Genomic DNA, 25,105 nt, shown 5'->3' on the forward strand with positions numbered 1-25,105 from the left:
AGGCCATGCTTAACATAAAGCATATGGATAAACTCAGTGACTTTCTGTTGGTCTTGCATAGATTTCTCTCTGGTCTTCAATCTTCATTTTGCTTCCTCTTAAACAGTATCTTGTTGATTCTTTTTCTTTTCCTCCTGTGTTGCATTATCTCTCTCTAAAAAGTACCTCATGTTATAGCTGCTTTTTGCATTTAGTACTTTCTTCATTGTGCTTTCAAATATTGACTCTTCAGTCAATAGGTTACAACATTTTCATGCTATTATCAGATATGCTCAATAAGCCAAGTGTTGATTTAAAGCTTACCTTCGCTATCTTTGGAACTTACAGCTAATGTTAGAGAGCAAACTTTTTTTAAAAAATACATGTTAAATTTGGATTCTTTTTATTAACTTTACCAGACCTGTTGTTTCTGTTCTAAATTTCAAATTAGGAGTAGTCCATGATAAAAGAATTGTGTTATCTCACTTAATTTTAATCACTGGTGTAATGTCTTCCTTTTTAGTACTGAGTATAAAATCTGTTTGTCTCTCTTGCACATATATTTTACTGGAGTTCTGTGCCACTCTTATTGCAGTGAGAATTGGGAGGGAAAGAAGCTACTGGGGTTTGATTGCACTTTTCTGGAAAACTGAGCATAGGTAGCATTTCATGTTACTGTACTGGATATATGTCAGTGTTTGTAAATAGCCAGTACTGTGAATCTTAAGTAAGGCTTCCACAGGTGAAAGGCGTATTTGGAGGTTTCAGTATTGTTCTTTCTTAACAGAGTTTGGCAGAGCTAGAAGTACTATGTAACCAGCTCTATGAGGGGACTGATCTAGCACAGCGGATACAAGCAGAGAAGGTGCTCTTGGAGCTTATTGACAGCCCTGAATGTCTCAGCCAGTGTCAACTTTTACTAGAACAAGGAACAGTAAGTACTTGGGAGAAGTGTAAAATCTGACAATGTAAACATGCATTTATCATGAAGCCCACATTGGAGGTCCAGGTAATGTCAGTGTAAACGAAATACATGTGAGATGCTCATCTCTTATAACAAATTGAGTTTTTTCCTTCATAAATAAAATTCCAGCAATCTATCTACACACACAAATTGGTATTAGAGGGTGGGCTTTGTGGGATTGACAGTACCTAGCATTAGAAAGCAGATGGCCAGAAACAGGGGGAAAACCTAACTATGGGGGAAAATAGATGTAAATGTTGGTCTAATACTTGCAAAAGGTAGGAACCTTTATGCCACCTATTGCTCAGTATTGCTCCTCAACATGATTTGCTCCAGCACTTTTACAGTTAAGTCCCCTATGCTCCTGCTCCTCCAAGTTACAATGGGACAGGCTAAGAATGGTGTGAAAAGCCTTAAACTATGTTTTCCTGTTGTCTTATTTTAAACCAGTCTCTTAGCATTGTTTCAGTTTTCTTTTTAGAGTACGAGGAGTCCAGTGTCACCTTAAAGACTAACATATTTATTTGGGCATAAGCTTTCGTGGGTAAAAACCCACTTCTTCAGATGCATGGAGAAGTGGGTTTTTTACCCCATGAAAGCTTATGCTCAAACAAATCTGATCGTCTTTAAGATGCCACTGGACCCCTCGTTGTTTTTGTGGATACAGACTAACACGGCTACCCCGCTGATTTTTAGAGTATCATGTCTTTTTTTTGTACTGATATTTTACTTGCAGATATTTTGTAAGATTTAAAAGGTGGTGGGGGAACCAACCCTGAGTTAAACCTTCAGTCCTTCATAATCATTACTGTGTTTTGGAACGTTATGATTTCAGATGACATGCCCGTTATCTGGAAATCATTGACATAGTTGGTAATGCCTTGGAAGAACTTGACTCATCTATCATGTTAATGGATGCTTAAGGAGTTCTTAATTCTGTTTATCATTATGATACAGTTAGGTTATTGCAATAGATGTTGCAAAATGCATTCTCAGTGGGGGGAAAATGAAAATATTCAAAGTTAGTATAGCACATTGGCCTGATCCTGTAATCCATACTCTTGAGTAAGGATTACTTATGTGAGGAGTCCCATTCATATGTGGTTGCAGCTGTGGTCTCTTCATTGAACAATGGTCTGGTGAATCGAGTGTTTTGGAGCCAGGACACCTACTACTTTCTATTTCCAGGTCTGCTACTGACTTTCTTTGACCTTTAGCAAGTCAGTTAACTTCTTTCTGCTTTAATTATCCTCTCTATAAATTGTTATATAAATGTTTACTCAGCTTTGTAAAGTGCTTTGAGATCCTTGGATAAAAGGTGCAAAATCTTATTGTTAGAAAAGACTCAATTATTCTGTGTCTTCAGTAAGACTTCTGTTCAGGATGTGAGAAATGCAAGCATAAATATTGTTCTCTTCAATTTTTGGTGCATAGTAATTGCATTACAATAATTCAAATTCCATAATAGTATCAAGTAAAACAAATATAGGTCCTGGTCATGCAAAGATTTACACACTTACTTAATTGTAAGTGTGTGCATAAGTCTTTACAGGAGTGGGGCCATAACGTGAACAAATGTAACAATACAGTTGAGCTACAGAATTGTTGTAATTAAGATACAGAAAATTCAGAATTCTAGTAAATTTTCTTTTTCTGTGTGTGTATGATTGTCTGAGATCAGGTGTAAGACTGATTTAATATGTGGTACATTTTCTCATAGGGTGCGTGAATGGCTTCTATGATCTAATAAGTCTTTTCCATGTATAATTATCAACTGACATCAAAATGGTGCTCAACAGCTTTGTTGTTAAGGTGTAGTTTCCATTTCTGTTGTTGTAGAGGCGTGGTAGTGGCTCCATTGCTAAGATTATAGTTGTGCTGAAGCTTACACTTGAAGCAGGAATTAAACCTCTTGCATTTATGAAGAATATAATGTATCCAACTATAGCACTTTTTCCTCAGTAATGAATTTTCAAGTAAATCTGTTAGTTTGTTACAATCGTTTTAAAATGGCACATCTAACTTGGTTTTGAAAATTTATAGCAAGTAAATTCCTTAACTGTTTTATTTACATTATGTACAAATACATATAAAACAAAGTCTGTCTTTACTAAACCATACATATTTTTCAGATGTAATGTGTATTGTTTAATTGATCTGAGATTATTAAAAATCATAGTGTATATCTATGTGTGTGGTGTAGCCCAGCCCATAGAGCTAGCTTTAGCATTAATTTTACTTAGCAGTAATGCAAGGAAGCCTCCAGGCCTGTATCCTGTAAGACAGTGGCTGTCAACCTTTCCAGACTACTGTACCCCTTTCAAGAGTCTCATTTGTCTGACATACCCCAAGCATGGACAGTGGGTGCCATAGGCTGGGGGAGGCTGTTCCTCCGCAAACAGCCAGGCATGGCCCCACCCATGCTCTGTCCCCAGGCCCCTTTCCCCTCCAGCTTTGGAGCAGCCGTGCCAAGCGAATCTCCCTGTGGGATGGCCCCAGCTCCGGCCCTCCCCGTGCTCTGGGGCTGGGGAGGCTGAGGCCGCATTGTCTGCCCTCCTGCTGTTCTGAGGCTAGGGTGTGGGGCTCCCTCCCACTGCTCTGGGGTGGGGGTGCTGCAGCCACGTTGCCCGCCCTCCCGCTGCTGCGCTGCTCGCTCCAGGGCTAGGGGGGTGAGGCTGGGGCGGCTCTGGGGTGGAATGGGGGGCACAGAAGGGATGGGGCCTCGAGCAGAAGGGGCAGGGCTCGGGGCGGTTCACGTGCTGCTCATGACCAGTTTCATCTCACTTAAAAACTACTTGCTTACAAAATCAGACATAAAAATACAAACTTGTCACAGCACACAATTACTGAAAAAATGCTTACTTTCTCATTTTTACCATATAATTATAAAATTAGTCAATTGCACTTACATTGTACAGTGTATAGTATATAGGGCAGCAAAAACAAGTCATTGTCTGTCTGAAATTATAGTTTGTACTTACTTTGCTAGTGCTTTTTATATAGCCTCTTGTAAAACTAGGCAAGTATCTTGATGATTTGATGTACCACTTGGAAGACCTCAGCATACACGTACCCCTGGTTGAGAACTACTGCTGTAAGATATTGGCTTAAGCAGTTAGCATAAGGTTTGAGGCCTATGAACTTTGGCACAGATAAGTGGCCCAATGGTAACACCTAAGTTTTGGGGAAATGGGAATAAAGTGTTTAAAAGGGAAGTTTGTACATAACATTTGGCAACTGCAGGAATATTAAACTGATACTAGGCTTGGATATTTTAGTATAGAATCATTGGCAAATACTTAACTATGAATTTGCCTTGACAGCAAATTGGCGTATATGGTAATAAGTTGAAATCATTAATATACTAGACTCTAGGATAAGGGCACCCCAACATTAGTAGGTGTCAGGGTTCCCTTCCCACTCTGAATTCTAGGGTACAGATGTGGGGACCTGCATGAAAGACCCCCAAGCTTATTTTTACCAGTTTAGGTTAAAAACTCCCCAAGGCACAAATTCTCCCTTGTACCTTGGATTAGGTAACGCTGCTACCACCAAGTGATTTAGACAAACTCAGGGAAAGGACCACTTGGAGTTCCTACTCCCCCCTAATATCCTCACAAGCCCCCACTCCCCCTTTCCTGGGGAGGCCTGAGAATAAACAAGATGAGCACAGACCAACCTTGGGGTTTTTTAGGAGACTAAAAAAAAACCCCAGTCAGATTCAAAAAGAAACAGAACTTTATTAGAGAGAAAAAAGGTAAAAGAAGTACCTCTGTAAAATCAGAATTGAAGATAATCTTACAGGGCAATCAGATTCAAAAATACGGAGGATTTCCCTCTGGGCCAAACTTTAAAGTTACAAAAAGAAAACCAGGAATACACCTTCCTCTCAGCACAGAGAAAATCACAAGCCAAAACAAAAATAAGCTTATGCATTCCCTTGCTAGTACTTACTAATTCTAATGGAGTTGGATTGCTTGCTTCCTTGATCTATGTTCGGCAAGCACACAGAACAGACAGACCAAAACCCCCCCCCCCCCCCCCCCCCTTTTGAAAGTAACTTGTCCCCTTATTGGTTCTTTTGGTCAGGTGCCAGCCAGGTCACCTGAGCTTCTTAACCCTTTACAGGTAAAAGGATTTCGTGCCTCTGGCCAGGAGTGATTTTATGGTACTGTATACAGGAAGGTTGTTACCTTTCCCTTTATATCTATGACAGTGGGGTAAGGAAACACAAATAAGAAAAAGGGGAGAAACCCCTTCTGAATATGTGTTAGGCACAGCGGCATCAGTGTAACATATTATAAACACCTGTATGCTTGGGAAGAGAGAGATGTATGTTGCCCTTGAGAGGTGCCAGGATGATGGCCACTGGTGATAGTGATGAGGAAGATAATGGCTAATATTTCAGGTTGTTCTGCAAGGGATGGTGTGAGTATATGGGTGTTCAAATGTACATTCTTTATTATTTCTGTCTACCTTGCTGGCTTAGAGTGTTGGTGACTTTGCTAACTGTATTATTAAACTATTACAAATACAGAAGTGTGAGTGTTGTAACCATGCATATCGGGGTTCCCAACTGACCAGTAATTTTGATAAAACTGGGGTTGATCTTTAGACAAGAATCCGTCAAACCCTCAGAGTGTTAACTGGAAAATCCTAAGTAATCAATATAATTAATACACAATCCACAGATCAGGCAACAGTGATTTGAAAGGGTAAGAAATTCAAGTACGTAATTAATTTTGTTGGCCAGATGCTGAACCCCAACTCAGCAGCACAAAGCAAGTGTAAAGCTACACTGGAGGGACAGCTGGGGACTTTTCCAACAGAGGTAGTGCACAGGGGTGGGAGGGCTAGGAAGGAAGCATGCCAGAGGTGGAGGTAGGCAGGTGCAGATTGCTCTATCTGATCCGGGGCTGGTGCAGTGCTTCCTGTGAGGCCACTGAAACCTTAAAGTGGTCCTATGGCTGTTTTGGCTTCCAACAGGCCCAAGATCAAGGGAGTAAAAAGGTGGATTAGAGCTATGCTTTTCCCCCAACACTTTTGTGTAAACAGCTGATAATCTGGCCCAGTGTTTTTTGACTACTGTATGGTATGGAAGTTCTAAGAATGCAGTTTTAAGATGTCTGTGATTAAACTATTAAATAATGTAGTGTTGGAAGGTTGATGTTAAAATTGTGCATTGTAGTGTGATCTTCAGGTCTTTCATGTGTGCATTTAGGGAGGTAGTATTGTTGAATTGAAAGTGAGTCTGCTAGAGGGGAATTGGTATAATTGAGTGACATAATGGAAGTGAGCTAATACTTGAAGGACTAGCATTTTATTAGGTGTGAATGTTGCCTTTTTGTGTTTTATGCAGTTGTGAAGCAATACCCTTGAGAAAATGACAGAGTGTGAGTTGTAATAACAGTTTTGAATGTTGATTTTTGCCAGAGTCATCTTTGAAATCCCCAACTCAATTTGCTGAATTAAAGAATATCTTTAAGGAGTTTCATTCCAAGTGCAATTACAGTTTTCATAGAGATGTCTGGTCTGATCCATGGCATTCCCAGAGGTGTTGCGGATCACATCTCTTGTGGTCTCAGATGAAGAACTTAGTTTACTTTTCAGTCTTCAGGGCTGTAATGAAGCTTATTTTTACCATCATGCACAAAAAACTCAAATGCTAAAGTCATGAGTATTAAACAAACAAAGCAAATCAAGACTTCAGATGTTCGAATCCAGGATTCTTGTGACTAAATCTAGGATGTGACAAATTCGTCCCTTAGTTATAAAACATCAAATGATTTAAAACCAAATATTTGAAAACTCAGCCAGTGATAAGAATGGGAAAGTGTTGTTAGAAAAGTAGTTCCAATCACAAGTCTACATTTTTTGAGGGTGCTGGACAAGGGGAACGGAAGGGTCTTCTTATTTCCTATATCTTGGAAATTTTAGTGATTTTAAAAGCAATGTTGTATTTATATTTAATTTTTCGTATATCGAGTATATAGCCAAATCATTGTCTGACCAACTGTATTCCTACGTGTTCATTCTGCTTTCTTTTCGCATAACCTTTTTTTTTTCTTTTAATAAAATGGTATGGTGTTTGTTTCTATAGACATCCTATGCTCAGCTTCTAGCAGCAACATGTCTTTCCAAACTTGTAAGCAGAACAACTCCTTTACCCATCGAACAAAGGATTGACATCAGTAAGTAACTTGTATTATTTCTATTAAAATTGTAGTTGTAGTCAGAGAATGATTCTAACCTGACACTGTCGGGTTCTGCTTTTATTCTCTTCTGTTAACTTCCAAATCAAATTTTTTCACTTTCAAAGACAAAAATAGCTGGATTTTCCAGTTGCCAGAGCAGTAAGCACCTGCTGGGACCTAGAAACTACATTAAGTCCTTTCTGTGCTTTATTGGACAAAAGGGAGGGAACCAGACCACATGGGAGTAAAAGAGAGCACAGTGCCCTTTCCTGCTGTCGCTTACTCTTGTAGAGGGGCCTGACATGATGGAACTCATTTCCTGCTCTTGCCAGCTCCTTATTTGACGAACTCACTGATTGTGGATGCAAATATACATTGCATCCATCAGGGGTGTAGCGGTGGCTGTGTTCCCCTGCATATAGGAGAATTTTAGGAGTAACCCAGTTTCTCATCTGTAAAATGAATATAATAGTTGTCATCCTTACCTACCTCACAAGGTGTAGTGAAGGTTAGTGAATGTTTAGAAACATGAAAATTCCTAGATATTAGTACACCTACTAATCTTTTATATTTACATGTTACTCCATTTTTTCCCCTTCCAATTAGCTCTTGGCAGTTGTGATAAGCGAGTCAGGGCAGAGTTCACTTCCAGACTTAGGACCCTGCACAAACTTACACATGTGTTTGATTTTAAGGGTGTGACATTAACTTCATTGTGGCTACTCATGTTCTTAAAATTAAGCAAGTGTGTAAATCTTAGTAGGACTGATCTTTGAATAATTAATCATTTTGCATGAGAAACATCTGAAATAGATTGGAATTATCAGTACTGTCAAATGTTATTTAGACCAGGGATGAGGAGAACACAAACATTTTAGAATGTTTCAAACAAGTTTTAGGTATTTTGCAAGAGGTGTTAATCTTGTAGAAAAATGTCTGAGAGGCCTAGGATTGAATGTACATAGAGGAAAGCCTTTCAGATTAGTACTGAGGCTCCCTACTGAGGAAATATATAGAAGTCTGCACTACTTTGGCTAGTGTTGTACCTGTTCTGTGGAGAAAGGATTGAATCTACAGGGTTGTGAATCCACCTTTCTTGATGACTAATTTCAGCCTACATGTTGTTTTTCTCCTCAGGAACAAATGAATTTTTGTACAGGTATATGATAAATCATCCTGCAAGTGTATAAAACAGAAATGACCTTCCCTTCCACTCCCCAGGAAACTGTTTTCTTATTTGAGGAAGGTGAAAAGTTAGGTGAAAAGTTTTCTGCCCTAGGAAATATGCCTCGACAGAACTGAAAGCAGCCTGTACATGCGCATGCCTGAGAACACTGTTGTTAGTTTCTTGTATTTCATAAATGAGGTATGAAGGCTGCTGTTGCATTTAAGGCAGAGTAATTGATGCCCAGTACGTGGGACAAAATGAATGATTAAATTGGTTAACCGGTCAGCATCCTTGGTATTCACAAACTATTGTCAAATGTATGTTGTAATGATAATTACATACATACTTTGGTGCAAATAGCTCCAATGTAGTTAATAATTTCCATGACTTAATTTTTTGAAAATAGTGTCTTTTATACTAAGCATAAAAAAAATTACATCACATGACCTAGATTCCCACATTTGTTATAATGGCTCAAGTGTGTTTTTTAAAAGAATTGTGATGTTGACTAAGCATGTTTCTTTATAGGGAATTACATTCTGAACTACGTAGCCTCTCAACCCAAACTGGCTCCTTTTGTCATCCAGGCTCTTGTTCAGGTCATCGCTAAGATTACAAAATTAGGATGGTTTGAGGTTCAAAAAGATCAGCTCATCTTCAGAGACATTATTGCTGATGTAAAAAAATTTTTACAGGTAAGAAAAATTATCCAGTCATGCTGCTACTTAAAATTACATAGTCTTGCATTAAATTTATCTCTCTTCTCACTTAATGAATAGCTTGCTGAGTAACCCAAAGGGTATTTATACACATATTAGAAAGGCAGGGACCAATGCCAAAAAAAATTGCGTAGGTCAAAGGACCAGAGCAGACCTGCCAGGTTTAAGGTTTAGTTTTTAGCAAACTGCCAGGGCATGGAATGCTTTATTCCATTCCCCATTTTTTTCAAAGGTATAAAACACTTGTTTTTCACCTTGGCAATTTGAGTAAGCAGACTTTAAAATCATGCCATTATGGTTACCATCTTTATTTTTCCCCACTTGAATTCTAATAGAGTTTTAACAGCTATTATCTCAAAAACATGAAGAAATGAGTACTATACCATCTGAAAGGTGGGAATCTCATCCTTCAAATGGAATAAAGCATTAACTCTGACTGTAGTGATTATTGCAATATTGGCTGCTACAATTGTGCAAACAGTGGTCAGTTGTAGGACCAGTACAAAAATTTTGCAGGACCAGTACACTTTTCTAAACACTGGTCCTTGATAATGGATCAAAAAGAAAAAAGTTTCTATATTTGATACAGTGGTTGCCATTAAAATCTTTACAGTGTTGCCTTTGTGATAACAAGTCTGCCGTACTCAAGTAGCTTATTAACAGGAATATGGAGAGATACTGCCCTAACTGTAACTACTTGCAAAGGTATGTGTAAAGATTTTTACTGTACTGCAGAGATGATCTGTTGTTTTGTACACACATAAAGTGGTTTTGATAATGACATGGTCAGCATTCCTTCTCTCTCATGGTCACATTAAAAATCTTTTCCTGCGTGACCCAAAAAAGCAGAGCTGATTGCTTTAAAAAAAAAAAAGAAAGAAAGAAAAGAAAAGAGAGAGTTAGAATGTGTATTATGTCTCAGTGGGGGTGGAGTCACAATTTGTAAGGAGTCTGCCACTTAGGCAATGGAAGTGGGTAGGTGGTTCACAGTGTGGGGTTGGCATTGTGGGCTTTCCTTGTCTTATGACCTAGTGTGTTTAAACCCAAGTCACGATAATTGAGCTTTTAGTTGAAGAGATATGAGCGAATAAGGGAGGGTTACTCACCTTCCCCTCCAGCATTTGGGGCATCTTGCTTCCCACCCAACCTTGGCTTCATCGATCCTGGCACAAGGAATCTGATTGGACCCAGTATGCCCTAGAGCAGTTAGGTTAGATAGGGCCAGGTGGCAGGGACCAGCATGAAAATTTGTCAGGTGAAACTAGCAAGGTGGTCAGGGAAAGGTGAAACCTTCCACTCTGCTACATGAGCAAATTCTTTCCTGACTCTGAAAAACAACGATCTGCAATGATCGCCTGGCAGACATTGCCAGAAGCAGTAGCAAACGATTCAGGGTGTGTGTGGGTTGTTGTGATGCCCTCAGTGGGAGTCCTGATGAGCAGTCCAGAGGAACGTGCAGGAAGATTACAAATGTCATTGCCTCTTGTCTCAGAGACTAGGTGGAGCTTTGAAAATAAGGAGACTAAAGACAGGTAATACTTATTATTGGTCGGGTGATATATTGGAGCATTGCATCCTCAGGGATGAGCTTGACTTTTTACATGGAAGGAAGGCTAGGCGGGGACTTTAGCTGCAAGGGATTGCAATGCACACATAGCTAAGTAAGGACCCAACTGTTTTGGTTAATTCCTTTTAAGGTTTGGAGTAAAACAGTTCAATAAGGTTATGACCAGTGATCTTTAAACGAAAGGTGGTGTGGAGAGTTTTATTGGTGCTGCTTGGTGAGTGGCACAGATACATTCTTGTGTTTTTTCTACTAGTCTCTAAACACATCCATAATCCCTAGATTAGGAACAACATTAAAACTCAAGAGTGTAAGGAAATTAGTATCAAAATGCATACATGGAATGGGGCGGAGGGGTTATTTTCTTTCCAGAACTTATTTCAGTGAAATATCTGAGGTGGATTTGTCTAGATATTTCTGCATTTATTTCCTTAAGGGATGGTATTATGTATTGTTGGTCCAGGACGCTGTCTGTGGTGGTGTTTCTGGCTACTCCACAAGGAAAATAATGGGTGCAACAGTTTCAGTTGTGTTCTCTGCCATTGAATGTGAGATTTATGCTTCATTTGTTTCTCTTTTTCAAAATAATTTGATTATAATATGTAAATGGAATTTTTTGAGCTAAATTGGGAATGACAATAAAAGATGGGCTGTAATATTTATTAAAAACAAACTCTTGAGTAGTATATTGTAGCTTCTTTGCAGTTATTTTTTTAAGTGTAATTGGATTTTTTACATTTAATATTAATGATTGCAGTGTGAATCTGCATTGGGTAGTTCACTAATAATGGAGGCTTAAATACAAAAAAAACTTTGCTACTTAAGAGATTTTTCATTAAATTAAAAATTCCTCTAGAGGAGAAAATGAAGCTATAAATTTACTAGTGAACTGAATTTACTATTGAAATTGAAAAAAAAAATCAAGCCATAATGATAATTAGTGAATAGCAGCCTTAGCTATGTCCGTCTTAGTAATCGTATGTGAATTTGATCCAGTTTGAATTAGAATGTAATTTACTGTGCAGAGAAGGTGTTTAGGAGTCAGGACTCCTGTGTTCTACTCTCAGGTCTTCCACTAACTCTCTCTACCAACTTGGGCAAGTCTATGCTTTAGTCCCCACCCCCCATCTGTAAAATATGTTTAGTATTTTCTTATTACCCAGGGTGCTTGTGTGATGTAATGAATATATGCAACCTGCTTTGAGGTTCTGATATGAAAGACATTAAGGTGTTTAAGCTACTATTCAAGATCTATTTAAATAAGTTCCCATAGTTATCTGCTCCATGATTGTGGAACACTTTTACTTTTTCTGTTTGTAGTACCCATTTTGTTAGTTTGAACAAAAAGCAAAATCAAACCTGTAGAGTGCCACTTGACCAATATCAAGAGTGCCACATGAGCAATGCACATTTAAACAGACAAAATAACAGTGACCCTGAAAAAAACCTTGCTTCTGTGCGCTTCCCATACCCACTTTCCAAAAGAGGCCCTTCCTACTCTGGTCCCATCAGGAAAAGCCTGAACATATATGTGGGCCTTGAAGTGTGCTGAAAAGATTGACAAAACTGGCATCTGTCAGGCAAAAGGGAAGGAAATTAATTCCAGAGTCAAAGACCCTCTTCTGAGAAAACACTGTCACCATACCCTAGATGTATAAATCTTGGGACTATCAGCTTGGGTAATCAAGTTGATCACCGGTGTCAGAGGAGGGAGGACATAAACCATGAAGAGCTTTTAAATCAAAACCAGCGCTTTATCTTTTACCTAGAAGCAAACTGGAAGCCAGGGCATTCTATGGAGCACAGGTGTAATGTATATTCCATGGTCCTGATTGTCCACTGCTCTGCACCTTATATAGTCATTCACACCAGTGCAAAGCAGGTGTTTAAAAAAAACCTCTTACCCCATCATGCTGATTTGGTAGCCTTGTACACCTACTGTGCACAGGTATAAATGACTATACAAGGTGAAGGACAGTGGAGAATCAGACCCCATGTGTAAGCAATGAAAGTCTGCATTAGCTGAAGTTTGAGTGCTCTTCAAGGTTACTAGATTAATCCAGTCTGGAGGTGACAAAGGCAAGGAAAACTGAGGCAAGTTCCACATTTGAGAGAAAAGGTCTACACTGCTATCTGGATGTCCCGAAACAGCTGAGCAACTGTTGATTGCAGACTTTGATTCAGAGGATTATGTCCACCTTCTGTAACCAAAGGCAGTAGTCTGTAACACTAATTAGTTTACCATTGATTTTAAATATTTTAAAAAAAGTGATTATCTTAATCATGTTTTAATATTCAGTGCTCTGTAATGCCCCAGTGAAGGGAACTCTATTGTGTTCTTATTGAAGTGCAAAGTAATATTAAATCATTTCTATGAATAATATGCTAAAGAGTTGTTTATTAGTAGTAATTTCACACTTACACTTTTATAGAATGCCTTTCATCTCAAAGCATTCTAAAGAATTGTTCAGTTGTGGGTCACACCCTCTGATATGATCCTGTGTGGCTCCCATTGAACAACACTAAATATATAGAGGAATTACTTCACCGGTAAGATGCAGACACTTGCAGGATGGAGTATGTCAGTCAGGCCAAAACCAGCATTCTGCTTGCCAGTATAACGGGGAATGTTTGACCAGACCTCAGTGCAAGTCTGTACTCTTCTGAAAAGTACCATCTGATCTTTAATCCACCCAGGACACTTTTTTTTAAACTCTCATCTAAACTATGTGGGACTCATTATAGCTACCTTGGAAGGATAAAGGATTGAATTAACCCTAGAGAAGTGTTTAATAGTTGAGTTCCTCTAATGTAGATATTCAGAATATATATTTCTAAACGGAAGATATATAATATCATCCTTAAGTTTTAATGTTTTATGGTGAGATTTTGAAAGCCGCTTTGGGGATTTGGACTTGCAGTTCATACTAGTTTAATGAGAATTGGACATCTAAATCTTGTAGACAACTTTAAAAATCTCAGCCTAAAAATTTAGGTTCACCCAACCTGTTTCTGCTAATATTAGAAATGTCTAGTGTTACATTTTAGATGTATAGATTAGGGAATTTATCTGTTTTGTTCTGTAGGCAACTGTGGACCATTATATCATAGGAGTGATGATTCTTTCAGAACTGACTCAGGAAATGAACCTAGTAAGTATGTATAGTTTTTTCCCATTTGTATGAGATGAATGTAACTCTGCTAAAGCAGTGTGTCAGAGTCCCCCTGCACACTACAGAAGTGGTATTAAAAAACAGGACTTAGACTTGGAGGATTCTTTTGTTTTAAAACCCCAGGTGTTTAGGGGACCAAGACTTCTCAATGGGTGGGTGTGACCTAAAAGTACGTTGCCCATCAGCTGCGGAGTGGGAAGGGGAAAACATTGCCAAAAAATATGTAGCAGCGAAGGCACGGTGAAATAGGCTTCAGCTGTACAAGCCCACTCAGAACACTGGGTACATATGTTGCTGGCCCATACCATACACATGACCATGTCTTGACTGTTTTTTAGCTGTGCAAACTAGATTAAAGTTAGCATAGGTATGCCTACCTGAGCTGCAGTCACGCCTCCAAATGTGGTGTAGACATACAATCTCAGCAGCTGGCTCTTTGTGGTTTTGTACATAAAGTTCAAAGAAGAATTATCCTGGAGAGTGAATTTTGATTCTAGTGTTCATGGTTTGGGATGGAGGGTAGGGATCAAGCTAGAAATCGAGTGTATTGATCAGAGAGAAGGAAAAACACCAAAATTAAAGCAAAGGAAAAATGATTTGGTGACCTGACTTGGTACAACACTAAAACAGGAACAGTCAAAGTGCAGACCAGCTCTCCCTCTCTTACAGAACTCCACAGTGTAGGAGCAATTTCACATGAAATCCATAGGTGATGTTTTGCAGAATAGCTGCTGAATATCTCATCGCTTGCTTCTGCTTGTTCTTGGTGTTGCTGTAGACCCAGTAGGTCAGCATTATGAGTAGGGACTAGGATAAAACAGAAATAATAGGTAATATAGGAAAAAATAGAACAACAACAACGGATAGGAAAGCAGAGTCAGTGGGTGTTGTTAAGAGAAACCAGGAGGCCTGGACTTGGTACCAGACCATAGTCTTCATCTGTTGTGACTAATGCCTCATGTGCCAGAAATGCCCTTTCGCTAGTCTTAAGGACGAAAAGAGACTCCTTATTTTTGTGGCCTTATTTTTTTTTAGGTTGATTATTCAAGACCTTCAGCGAAACATCGTAAAATAGCTACCTCATTCCGTGACACATCTTTAAAGGATATTTTGATGCTGGCATGCTCTCTTCTAAAGGAGGTAAGTCTGTTTTATAACTGAAGCTAGTATTAAAATGCCTTAAAATGAGGCTCTTATGTTTTTACTGCTTTAAATTTATGCTAGTTATTACTCTGAGTGGACAAGGTCAGTCTGGACCTAGACTGGTGTTTGCTTACATCAAATTAGAACACACACGAGCAACCGATAAAATGGTTGAATTTTTGAGTGCCTGTCCAGTTTGTCTATTTGCTTCTTCAGTTACGTTCTACCTTCCAAAGTAGGCAGCAAGTATCCTGAGCTTTTCTTCTTGTTTCCTATATTGTTTCCCTAGCTTAGTTTTATTTTAGCTTAGTTAGGCCTTCTACTTTAGTGTTATTAAAAAAGGATGATAAATCCTCTTTATGTGGCAGAGCAGCCTGGTCTGACCAGGGGTTTCTGCCTCTTTTGTTAGCCCTGTGAGCCTCTGTGTGGCACTCTGAGAGAGTTCAGACAGTAGCGTAGCTGCAGAGAAGGGGGGCAGCAGCCGCTCCCCCACTGAGCACAAGTGGCGCCTTGTCAATGTCTTGGCGCCTTTTAAATTTTCCCCTGTTGAGGGAACAGGGGGAGCGATCCAAAAAAAAGGCACCACCCAGTGTGGCGCTTTTACTCATCCAGTGGCGCTCCGGGTCTTCAGCGGCACCCTGGCGGCGGGACCTTCACTCGCTCCGGGTCTTTGGCGGCAGGACCTTCAGTGCTGCCGAAGACACCTGGAGCGAGTGAGGGCCTGCCGCTGGAGTGCCGCTGGGTGAGTAAAAGCGCCGCAGCGGGTGGTGCCTTTTTTTTGGATCGCTTCCCCTGTTCCCTCCACCTGGCTACCTGGCTGAGTTCAGACCCCAGCCTCTCCACAGGCTTGACAGCAGGTACTGGGGAGCAGCCTTCAGAAGCCAAAGAGTCTCAGGCCCATGTAGGCTGAAGGGACTCCAAAACTTGGTCTTGCTCTTTGCGTCTTGTCTTCCCTGCTGATCAAGGCCGTCGTTGTGCTTAGGAAGCTGCTGAGCTCTGCTTCTTTTAAGCCCAAGCAACTGCTTGCATTAGTCTATTTTGAAAAACAACAATTGCTTCCCACTCCTTCAGTGCTTTCTTTGCTAGTTGTTCAACACTTGAGGAAAATCAAATTATTTATTTAGGTGTGTAACGCATGTAGGCTCAAAACCACAGCGCCTCCTGCTGGTTGCTCCGGGAATTCGCTCTGTCCAGATGTGGAGCACCCTCTGCAGGTGGTGTCTCACCTGTTGCTCTGCAGTGTTGTCTGGGATCCTCGTTGCTCCCTATCTTGCGGTATCCTCTTCTGGACACTGCCCTCCTGCAGTGCCCATTACTCCATTCTCACCCCCTTCTCACACACATGCCACACCAAACATTCTCCAGCCTAGTTGCCTTCAAGCTCAGCTGAACTAAAGTTAAATTGATACTCCCAAACACTGAAAAGTCTGCACGTGTTCAGCCCAGCCACCCTTCCATGTAGTAGTTAATATATAATAATTAAAACATCTGTATAATGCCAACTTCTCTTCAGGAAACTATAGTAATAAGTATAGCATTTACTAACTTATTTAATTGTGCACTAAACTAACATTTATCAAACCACTGGTGTAACTTCTACCTATAAAATGTAAGCACTCACATAAAAGTTGTATGAAAGCTTAGCAGCGTAACAAGTGTAATTGGAAAATAAAAATAAAATAGAGCAAGCTGTTGGTTTCCAAGCTGGGTTCTTTATGTCTCGTGCATCGTCACCAGTGATGAAGATTCAACAATTACAACTCAGTTAACAATTCTGCTGATGGCTCAAATAGATTCCAGCTCCCTCTCTGAGTCAAAACTTTTGGTCACTAAATCAACAGATATGATTCAGAATATAAACAGGGAGCAGATTCACTGAGTAAGAAGGGGCTGCATTTTGATTGTTGTTTTGGCCAGAAAAGTAACTCTTTAAGGGAAAAGTTTCCCAACCCAAGAACAACTTTAGTGACTAATATGTTTGAAGCTCGAAACTCATTGCCTTTATACTATATGTTCATAGTGGTAGTCAGTTGTTTAATTTGTGGTTGTGATGGCTTTCTTTGTAATTCTATATTATGGTAATTGCTGTAGTTAGAGAAGGACCTGTGTAAAACTCATCTTACTCAGAATATATGCTCCTTGTAAGCCTCCGAATCCCATCAGTGAACTTCACTGACAAAAGTGTTTACTCTTGGCTCTGTAGGGCTAGCTGAGGGACAGTGAGTTGCATTGTATTCTGGTCTTGTATATCACCAAACTGTTAGCTAAATTCAGATTACAGGCTTTGTATTACTGATGATGTTGCAAAACAGGAAGAACCCATTCTGGTCCTCATACCCCAGAGGAGTTTCTGGAGCTTTTGAATTGTAAAGTGAAAACATATTTGCTCTGGAGCAAATGAGGGAGAATGAGTATGGAACCCCAAATGTAAAATTTAGATACATTCTTCTAAGTTTTTAATCACACTTTAAAGATTAGGTCTGTATCTTGGAGATTCACAATTTATATACCAATACTATAGGAAAATGTATCACTTTACTTGCCTTTTTGAGAGAGAAGAGAACTGTCTCTTAGAGGAATAAAATTGAATTTACTGTATCCTTTATGGGCAAAAAATCTTTAAAACTTAAAATTTATATTTAAAAAATTGAAATTTCTCTAACTATATACTGACAATCTGTTGTAAAGATTTAGAACCAAATATTTTCTGTTTCAAAATTATATTCAATTTGTTGTATACAAACACCTTAATGAAATGTTTTAATTTTTTAACTATAGGTATTGGCAAAACCTTTAAACCTTCAGGATCAACAACAACAAAGTTTAGCAATGCATCTCTTGAAACTTGTCCTCAACTGTCTTAACTTTGACTTCATTGGCAATTCAGCAGATGAGTCCGCAGATGATCTATGCACTGTACAAATCCCAACAAACTGGAGAACAAGTAAGAAAAGATCATAACTGTTAACACTAAAGTGCATTCTACACGAAAGGGAATATGTTATCTGTTTGTTTTGATACAGTACTTGTAATTATAAAGTTATCTAAGATCTTTGCCTGTAAGGTAGTCTTGTTTGCTGATATGTTAAACAGGAAACCTCATGTGGCTTTTCTATAATTTCTATCTATAACAGAAACAGTAAGGAAAGAGACAGTGTACTATGCCACACCACGGTGTGCAATTCAAACTGTTCTCTGCAGGTTCTTATACCATGCCCACACCAAAGTGTCTGAGTACCTTGAAGAGCTGCAGTAAGCTCTCTGTGTGTATAATACAGGTCACTTATAGAATCACGTTCCTGGGTATCCATGTGTGACAGGGCAAGGTCCCACCCCTTTTTCTGCTCTGTCTATACAGACTATTTGGAGACGTTCAGTTGTTAAACACCACCATGTAGTTTATTTACATTTGATCTTAGTGGGCCATACATATATAGCTGCAGGTTCTGCTCAATCCTCTGCCAAGGAGGAGAGAGGGAAGAGGTGTCTCCACCCAGAGATCCTTCTTGGTTTTGTCTCTCCTAGCCTGTTTTTCCTTCTTGTGCCTTCATTTACCCTCTGCCTTAAAGGGCCAGTTAGCTGGTTAGTCCAACCTCCAGCCCATTCTAATTCACTGATTAGGCACAGTCAGGTCCACTGCCTGGGTGTGTGAATTAACTGGTGTTTAAGTGATCAGACAGCTTACTCAGCTGTTGTTCCCAGCACTTTTTCACATGACTTGTTGTACAGATACATTTTTTTCTTTTAATGTATAGAATAGATTAATTGTGCTAAAAGAGCATTACAAGGTCTTATAAACTATACATTGTTTGAGCTGAGCTATTTAGTACACTTATATTACTATTCTTTAATCAAAATTGTACCTCACTCTTAGCTCTTTTATGAAAAATAAAAACAAAGCTGGTGATAGATATTTAATTATTACTGATAAACAGTGATTAAAAACATCTCTCTCTTCCCCCCCCCCCCCCCCCCCCTTCAGTCTTCTTAGAACCAGAGACCTTGGACCTGTTTTTTGATTTGTATCATTCCCTTCCGCCAGTGCTGTCGCAGTTGGTAAGTAAAGCTTAGTGATTTACGTTATAATAATTACTAAAACCAGTTCTCTTTTGACTTTGTAAATTTATTAAACATACAGGCTAAATGTTTACTCCCTGTCCATCCCCAGTGACATCTTTGGTGCCACCTGCATATAGTTTGGGCCATCCCTTGTAAATGGAGATGTGAATTTTTTTTGCATGTTTAATAGCTTCTATAACCTCATGGTCATGATTTGCCATTTGAAATATACCATAAATACACCAAATATGTTAAAAGAATATCATTAAGATTGCAAAGTCAAGCACTCAGAAGTTAGGACATGCCAGAATTAAGGTTGTCTGTGCACCCTTAATTTGACCCTTAATGTGTGTGCATTATGATACAGTCTTTAATTATGATTATACACTATTTTATCTCCAGGACTGCTGCCTCATTCAGGGCAACCAGTGCTTGAGGGAGGCTCACTACCATCAGCTCCCAGTCTTCTTGACCAACCCAGTCACAGCCTCACCACCACCAACTACCAGTCACAGTTTCTGTCCCTCCTCCATCCCCTCTTACAGTCCCAATCTCATCCGTCTCCTTTTATCTAGCCTATTTCTTGAACACAGCTGAATTCTTTTTGCTGACACTTGCCAAAAAAAAATTCCAGCTGAGGCAGACAACCAGCATGGAAAATTTTAGCCAAACAGTTGTTCTTTAAGTAGTGCCCCTGTAGGTACTCCACTGTAGGTTTGGCAGCTCCCTTTGCATCTTGGATCGGAGATCTTCTGTAACAGTGCCTGTTGGGCCTCACATTCACTCCTCTCCATCTCGCGCCGGGGTCGGCATCTATATATAGCGTTGTGCGGTCCAACTGCCCTCAGTTTCTTCTCAACCACCTTTGGTGTGAAACCAAATCCAGAGCAGAGCCCTTCTACCTTTAGAGATACTCTCATTAACTTACCTTACTTTAGTAGTGATTAGCCATTTTCATTAATTTTCTCCCCCTAAAAAGAAACCAAAGCTTTGCTACTCTTCCCTTGTTTCCCGCCCACCCTGATTGGGAGTTCTCCCCCTTGGGACTATGCTGGGATCCCCCTGGTTCAAGAGGTATCTCTCTTCTTGGTAGGCCTTACCCATAAGCAACAGTCACTCACAGTGCATCCGCTGCCTCGGTGGGGGCCACGTCACAAAGAAGTGCACCCACTGCATCAACTCAACCACCCGGACCTGAAAGGACCAGGAACTCAGACTGAAACTTCTCCTCATGGAGAGTTCTCTATGGCCAGCTTTGGACCCCAGCCCTGATACTTCTCAGGCATGACTCTCGCACTCGACTTGGTCATCAGCTGACCCCTGCTTGCTACGGCCATCCAAAAGGAAATCCTCTCTTTCCTGCTCAGATGGGAAGAAACTGGCCACTACATCGCTTTCAAAGGAACCACCTCAGAGAATGCCATCCCCTGCGAGGTCAGTAGCCTCACCATCGTCAGGGGTCAGACTTAACTCCCATGACCGTCCAGGTACCTCCAGTACTGGAGCTAAACAGAAGTCCAAGAATCATAGAATATTAGGGTTGGAAGGTACCTCAGGAGGTCATCTAGTCCAACCCCCTGCTCAAAGCAGGACCAATCCCCAATTTTTGCCCCAGATCCCTAAATGACCCCCTCAGGGATTGAACTCACAACCCTGGGTTTAGCAGGCCAATGCTCAAACCACTGAGCTATCGCACCCCCCACCCCCAAGGATGCTAAATGGGCAGGGCCACAGGTGGACACGCTGTCCCTTGGGACTGAGACGCACAGTGAAAGAGCTTCCAAAACGATACCTCCAGCTGCTCAGCCACATGGCAGCAGCCACGTTCGTGGTAAAACATGCTGGGTTGCACATGCACTGTCTCCAGGTGTGGCTATGCACAGTACCTCCCAGACAGTCTTCACTAACTCCAGTCTATGCCTGTCAAGATCAAGGATTCACTACACTGGTAGAAAAAACACCAAAACATCTGTATGTGGGTCTTTTTTCTCCAACCAGCAATATCCCTGATTCTAACAACCGATGCCTCCCTAATCAGTTGGGGAGCACACCTTCAGAGCCACATGGAGCAGGGAAGGTGGGCCTCCACATCAACCTTCTAGATCTAGATTCACAATGCACGGCGACATTTCCTACCACTGATCAGACACTGGACAGACAATATCGCCTGCATATTCTACATCAACAGACAAGGCGGAGTGAGGTCCTGCTCCCTATGCTTGGAAGTACTGAAATTATGGAATTGGTGTATCCAACACAACATCAACATTTCAGCCACATACCTGCCTGGACACCAGAATACTACGGCACACTCACTGAGCAGATGATTCTCACAAGACTGTGAGTGGGAACTAGAGACAAGAGTCCTTCAGTGCATATTCAGCCACTGGGGATTTCCCCGCATAGGTCTCTTTGCCACACCAGAGAACACCAAATTCCTTCAGTTCTGGTCACGGGAGGGTCTAGGCCATGGGTCTCTGGAAGATGCCTTCCTCATTACATGTGATACTCTATGACTTTATGCCTTTCCACCTTTTCCCCTCTTGTTTAAGGTACTTCACAAAATACAGGTAGAACAAGCCCGAGTCATCTTCATAGCCCCAACATACTATGACAAATGTGGTATTCTTACCTCTTACGCATGACGGTGTGTTCTCTGATCATCCTGCAATTGATTCCACACCTCCTCTCTCAGGATGCGGGCTGAATTCTCCATTCCAATCTAAGTCTTGCTCATCTGAAGGCATGTCTCCTTCATGGTTTAAGGATTCGGAGATGACCTGTTCAGAGGCAATAAAAGAGGTTCTCTTAAATAGCAGACATGACATGACTCACCGTACTTACCTCCAAAAATAGGAAAGATTCCAATCCCAGTACAAAGCCAATCATGTCTCAACAATGAACACCCTGTTAGCACTCATTCTGGATTATATTCTAGATCTTAAAAGATCAGGCCTATCTACAAGCCTCATTCATATGCACTTGGACACCATCACAGCATTCCATCCCAAGATAAATGGCTATTCCATGTTCACTCACCTGCTCATGAAGAGATTCCTTCAAGGCCTTTTGAACCTTTACCCTCACATATGACATCCCACCCAACCCTGGGATCCCAACCTCATCTTGCACCCTCTCACCAGATCACTATTTGAGCCCATGGCAACATGCTCCTTCATTCATCTTTCCATTAAGACAGCGTTTCTTGTTGCCATCATGTTGGCCCGATGAATAGGAGAAATAGGGGCTCTCATGGCATACCCCCCATACAACATTTTTCCTAAGGACAGGGTCATGTTACACACACATCCAAAATTCCTACCCAAGGTACCATCCTCCTTCCATTTGAACCAACCTATCCACTTTTCCTTTTTCTTCCCAAAGCCATACACCGACTAACAAGAAGCGACTCTACTCACCCTGGACGTTAGGAGAGCTTTAGCCTTTTACCTTGCTAGAACTAAATCGTTTAGACAGTCGCCACATTTATTCCTCCCAACTGCCAAATGATTGAAGGGAGTGTCTGTATCCAAACGGTATCTTTCCAAGTGGATCACACAGTGTATACACCTTTGTTATCAACTGCACAACCAGCTACCTCCACCTGGAAGTTGAGCACATTCCACTTGCTCTATCTCCACCTCGATTGCCTTTCTCAACAATGTGCCGATCACTGACATTTGCAAAGCAGCCACCTGGGCATCTGCGGACACTTAGCCAACACTATGCAATTATCCATGACACAGCATCAGATACCCTATTAGGATGCACTGCCTTCTCCTCCTTATTAGACGCCACTCTGAAGCCCCAGCTTTCCATCTGGGGCACTGCTCTACAGTCACCTACAGTGGAGCACCCGGTTACTCACCCTGTGCAGTGGCTAGGTTTTCCGAGATGTGTGTTATGAGTGCTCCACTACTTGCCCTTCTCCTCCTCTGCTTTGGAGCTCAAAGATAAGCTCCATGTTAGAGAAGGAACTGAGGGTGGTTGGATCTCACATTGCTCTAGATAGATGCCACCCATTGCGCGAGACAGGGAAGAGCGTATGCAGCCCAATGGGCACTGCTATCAAAGATCTCTGATCCCAGGCGCAAGGGGTGCTGCAGCACCTACAGTGTAGAAACCATAGGGAGACACAGTTCAAAGAACCTCAATTAGTGCATAAGGTGAATAACCTTCTCTTTGGCAGTTATTATACGGAATGGAAAAAACTGTCTTATAATGAAAAGGAGTACTTGTGGCACCTTAGAAACTAACCAATTTATTTGAGCATAAGCTTTCATGAGCTACAGCTCACTTCATTGGATGTATAAAGTGGAAAATACAGTGAGGATGTTTTTATACACACCTATAAAAAGATCCTCACTGTATTTTCCACTTTATGCATCTGATGAAGTGAGCTGTAGCTCACGAAAGCTTATCCTCAAATAAATTGGTTAGTCGCTAAGGTGCCACAAGTACTCCTTTTCTTTTTGCGAATACAGACTAACACGGCTGTTACTCTGAAACCTGTCTTATAATGGGAGGTGTTGAGCAACCTGAATAATAAGTGGTGCAACAGTCCTGGGAAGAATCCTTCCAAGTGAGGGAAAGACGACTGGTCAGGCAGCAGAGATTTGCTTTTTTAATTTTACAATTATTTTCCTTTTTTTAGGCACTTTCCTGTTTGGTTCAGTTTGCTTCTACAAGAAGATCTTTATTTAGCAATCCAGAACGCGCCAAGTATCTTGGGAATCTAATCAAAGGAGTGAAAAGAATCCTTGAAAATCCTCAGGTATTTTTGTTTTTTAAATTCTTTGCAAATGTTAAAATTATTTGTGAATTTTTGTACCCTGTCACAACCCTGTTGCCTCTCTTCATCCCTCATGACCTTCTTCAAGAGGTCTTCCTTAAACTTCCAATCTTCTCCTCCTTTCTTAACCAGAAATCATTTTGGGACACGGTTCATACAAAATAAGCTATGCACAACAAAGTTGTCATTTCTTAAATTAATAATGTTTGGAGAGGTGTTATATGCCCTTGTCTCGGCCATGTAGGAATAAAGACAAGAGGCTATGGAGGTGGTTTAATTAGGCTGCACCTTTTATTCACACAATGTATCTGGAAATACCTGGCAATAAATCTTACAGTGCTGGTCATCATTCTGTCCTTAATTATTTCCACTTATTTGGGAGGGCTGCTGTCAGCCCTTCTTCCCAACCTGGTCCCAGCCAGCATGTAGCTGGGACCCCACTGCCTACCCCTAATGTGAAGGTTAAGGGGGACTGAAAAATGTGGGGGGAATTGTCTTCCTGCTATACCAGCCATTACAAGCACCAACCTCCCTTTCTCCAGCTTCCGTTAGAGGATGCCTCTCCCTAAATCCACTTACAACTCCTGTTTATCCCCTCTATAATGAGTACCTGTGCTGGGCAACGGCCACACTTGCTGCTTATTTAATTGTGACATCTTGGCCTAACCACCTTACCTATCTCATCGGCTAACTTGCTGTGGGGAAGGCTAAAACGCTCCACTCTGCCCCAGCCAATCTGGCAGTGAAGAAAAAATTCCTTCCCAGCACCAAATAAAAAAGGGGTTAGCACAAGCCCACAACTGATCATAAAACCTGGTTCTGCTCTGATCCCGTGGTGGGAAGATGGGTGGTGCTAATCAGGGATTGAGAGAGAGCAAGAGAATTCTTTCCGGAATGCATAGGTATAAATACCTCTGCTCCTGCCCTGGTGCATATGGTGGGTGAGTCCCTGGTCTAGCAACTTCCTGTACCCCCCTGGGCTCCACTGAGGGAAATCTGTCCCCCTCTTCAACCTTCTCGTAACCCAAATATAGTAGGGACCCTTAAAGGATTCTTGTCCTCTTTTTCCTACTGCCCAAAGAGTCACTGCATTCAGTTGCTGTGAGCATATTAGGTTAGTCTGGTGATTTTAAAAAAAACTTTGTTTCTTGTGTAATTTTAGGGTTTATCTGATCCAGGTAATTACCATGAGTTCTGTCGTTTTTTGGCTCGACTAAAGACAAACTACCAATTGGGAGAACTAGTAATGGTGAAGGATTACTCAGAGGTTATCAGATTGATAGCCAATTTCACTATTACTAGCTTACAGGTAAGGATATATACAGCCTTAAATCCTTAACGGATGTGGGA

General features: G+C 40.8%; 1 protein-coding gene across 6 annotated transcripts in view; it reads left to right on the forward strand.

The window, feature by feature from the left end:
* Positions 1 to 25,105, forward strand: part of RANBP17 (RAN binding protein 17) — a 258,274-nt gene that overhangs the window by 10,489 nt on the left and 222,680 nt on the right. For all 6 annotated transcript variants that reach the window (XM_037906717.2, XM_043553023.1, XM_043553021.1 and 3 more), the window contains exons 2-10: positions 767 to 913; positions 7,044 to 7,134; positions 8,834 to 9,000; positions 13,675 to 13,740; positions 14,797 to 14,901; positions 17,683 to 17,848; positions 18,887 to 18,960; positions 23,618 to 23,737; positions 24,918 to 25,064. In XM_037906717.2, the coding sequence (XP_037762645.1) occupies positions 767 to 913; positions 7,044 to 7,134; positions 8,834 to 9,000; positions 13,675 to 13,740; positions 14,797 to 14,901; positions 17,683 to 17,848; positions 18,887 to 18,960; positions 23,618 to 23,737; positions 24,918 to 25,064 (1,083 nt within the window). The remainder of the gene's footprint in view (positions 1 to 766; positions 914 to 7,043; positions 7,135 to 8,833; positions 9,001 to 13,674; positions 13,741 to 14,796; positions 14,902 to 17,682; positions 17,849 to 18,886; positions 18,961 to 23,617; positions 23,738 to 24,917; positions 25,065 to 25,105) is intronic.

The sequence above is a fragment of the Chelonia mydas genome, chromosome 8 (assembly GCF_015237465.2).
Source record: "Chelonia mydas isolate rCheMyd1 chromosome 8, rCheMyd1.pri.v2, whole genome shotgun sequence".
Taxonomy (NCBI): Eukaryota; Metazoa; Chordata; order Testudines; family Cheloniidae; genus Chelonia; species Chelonia mydas.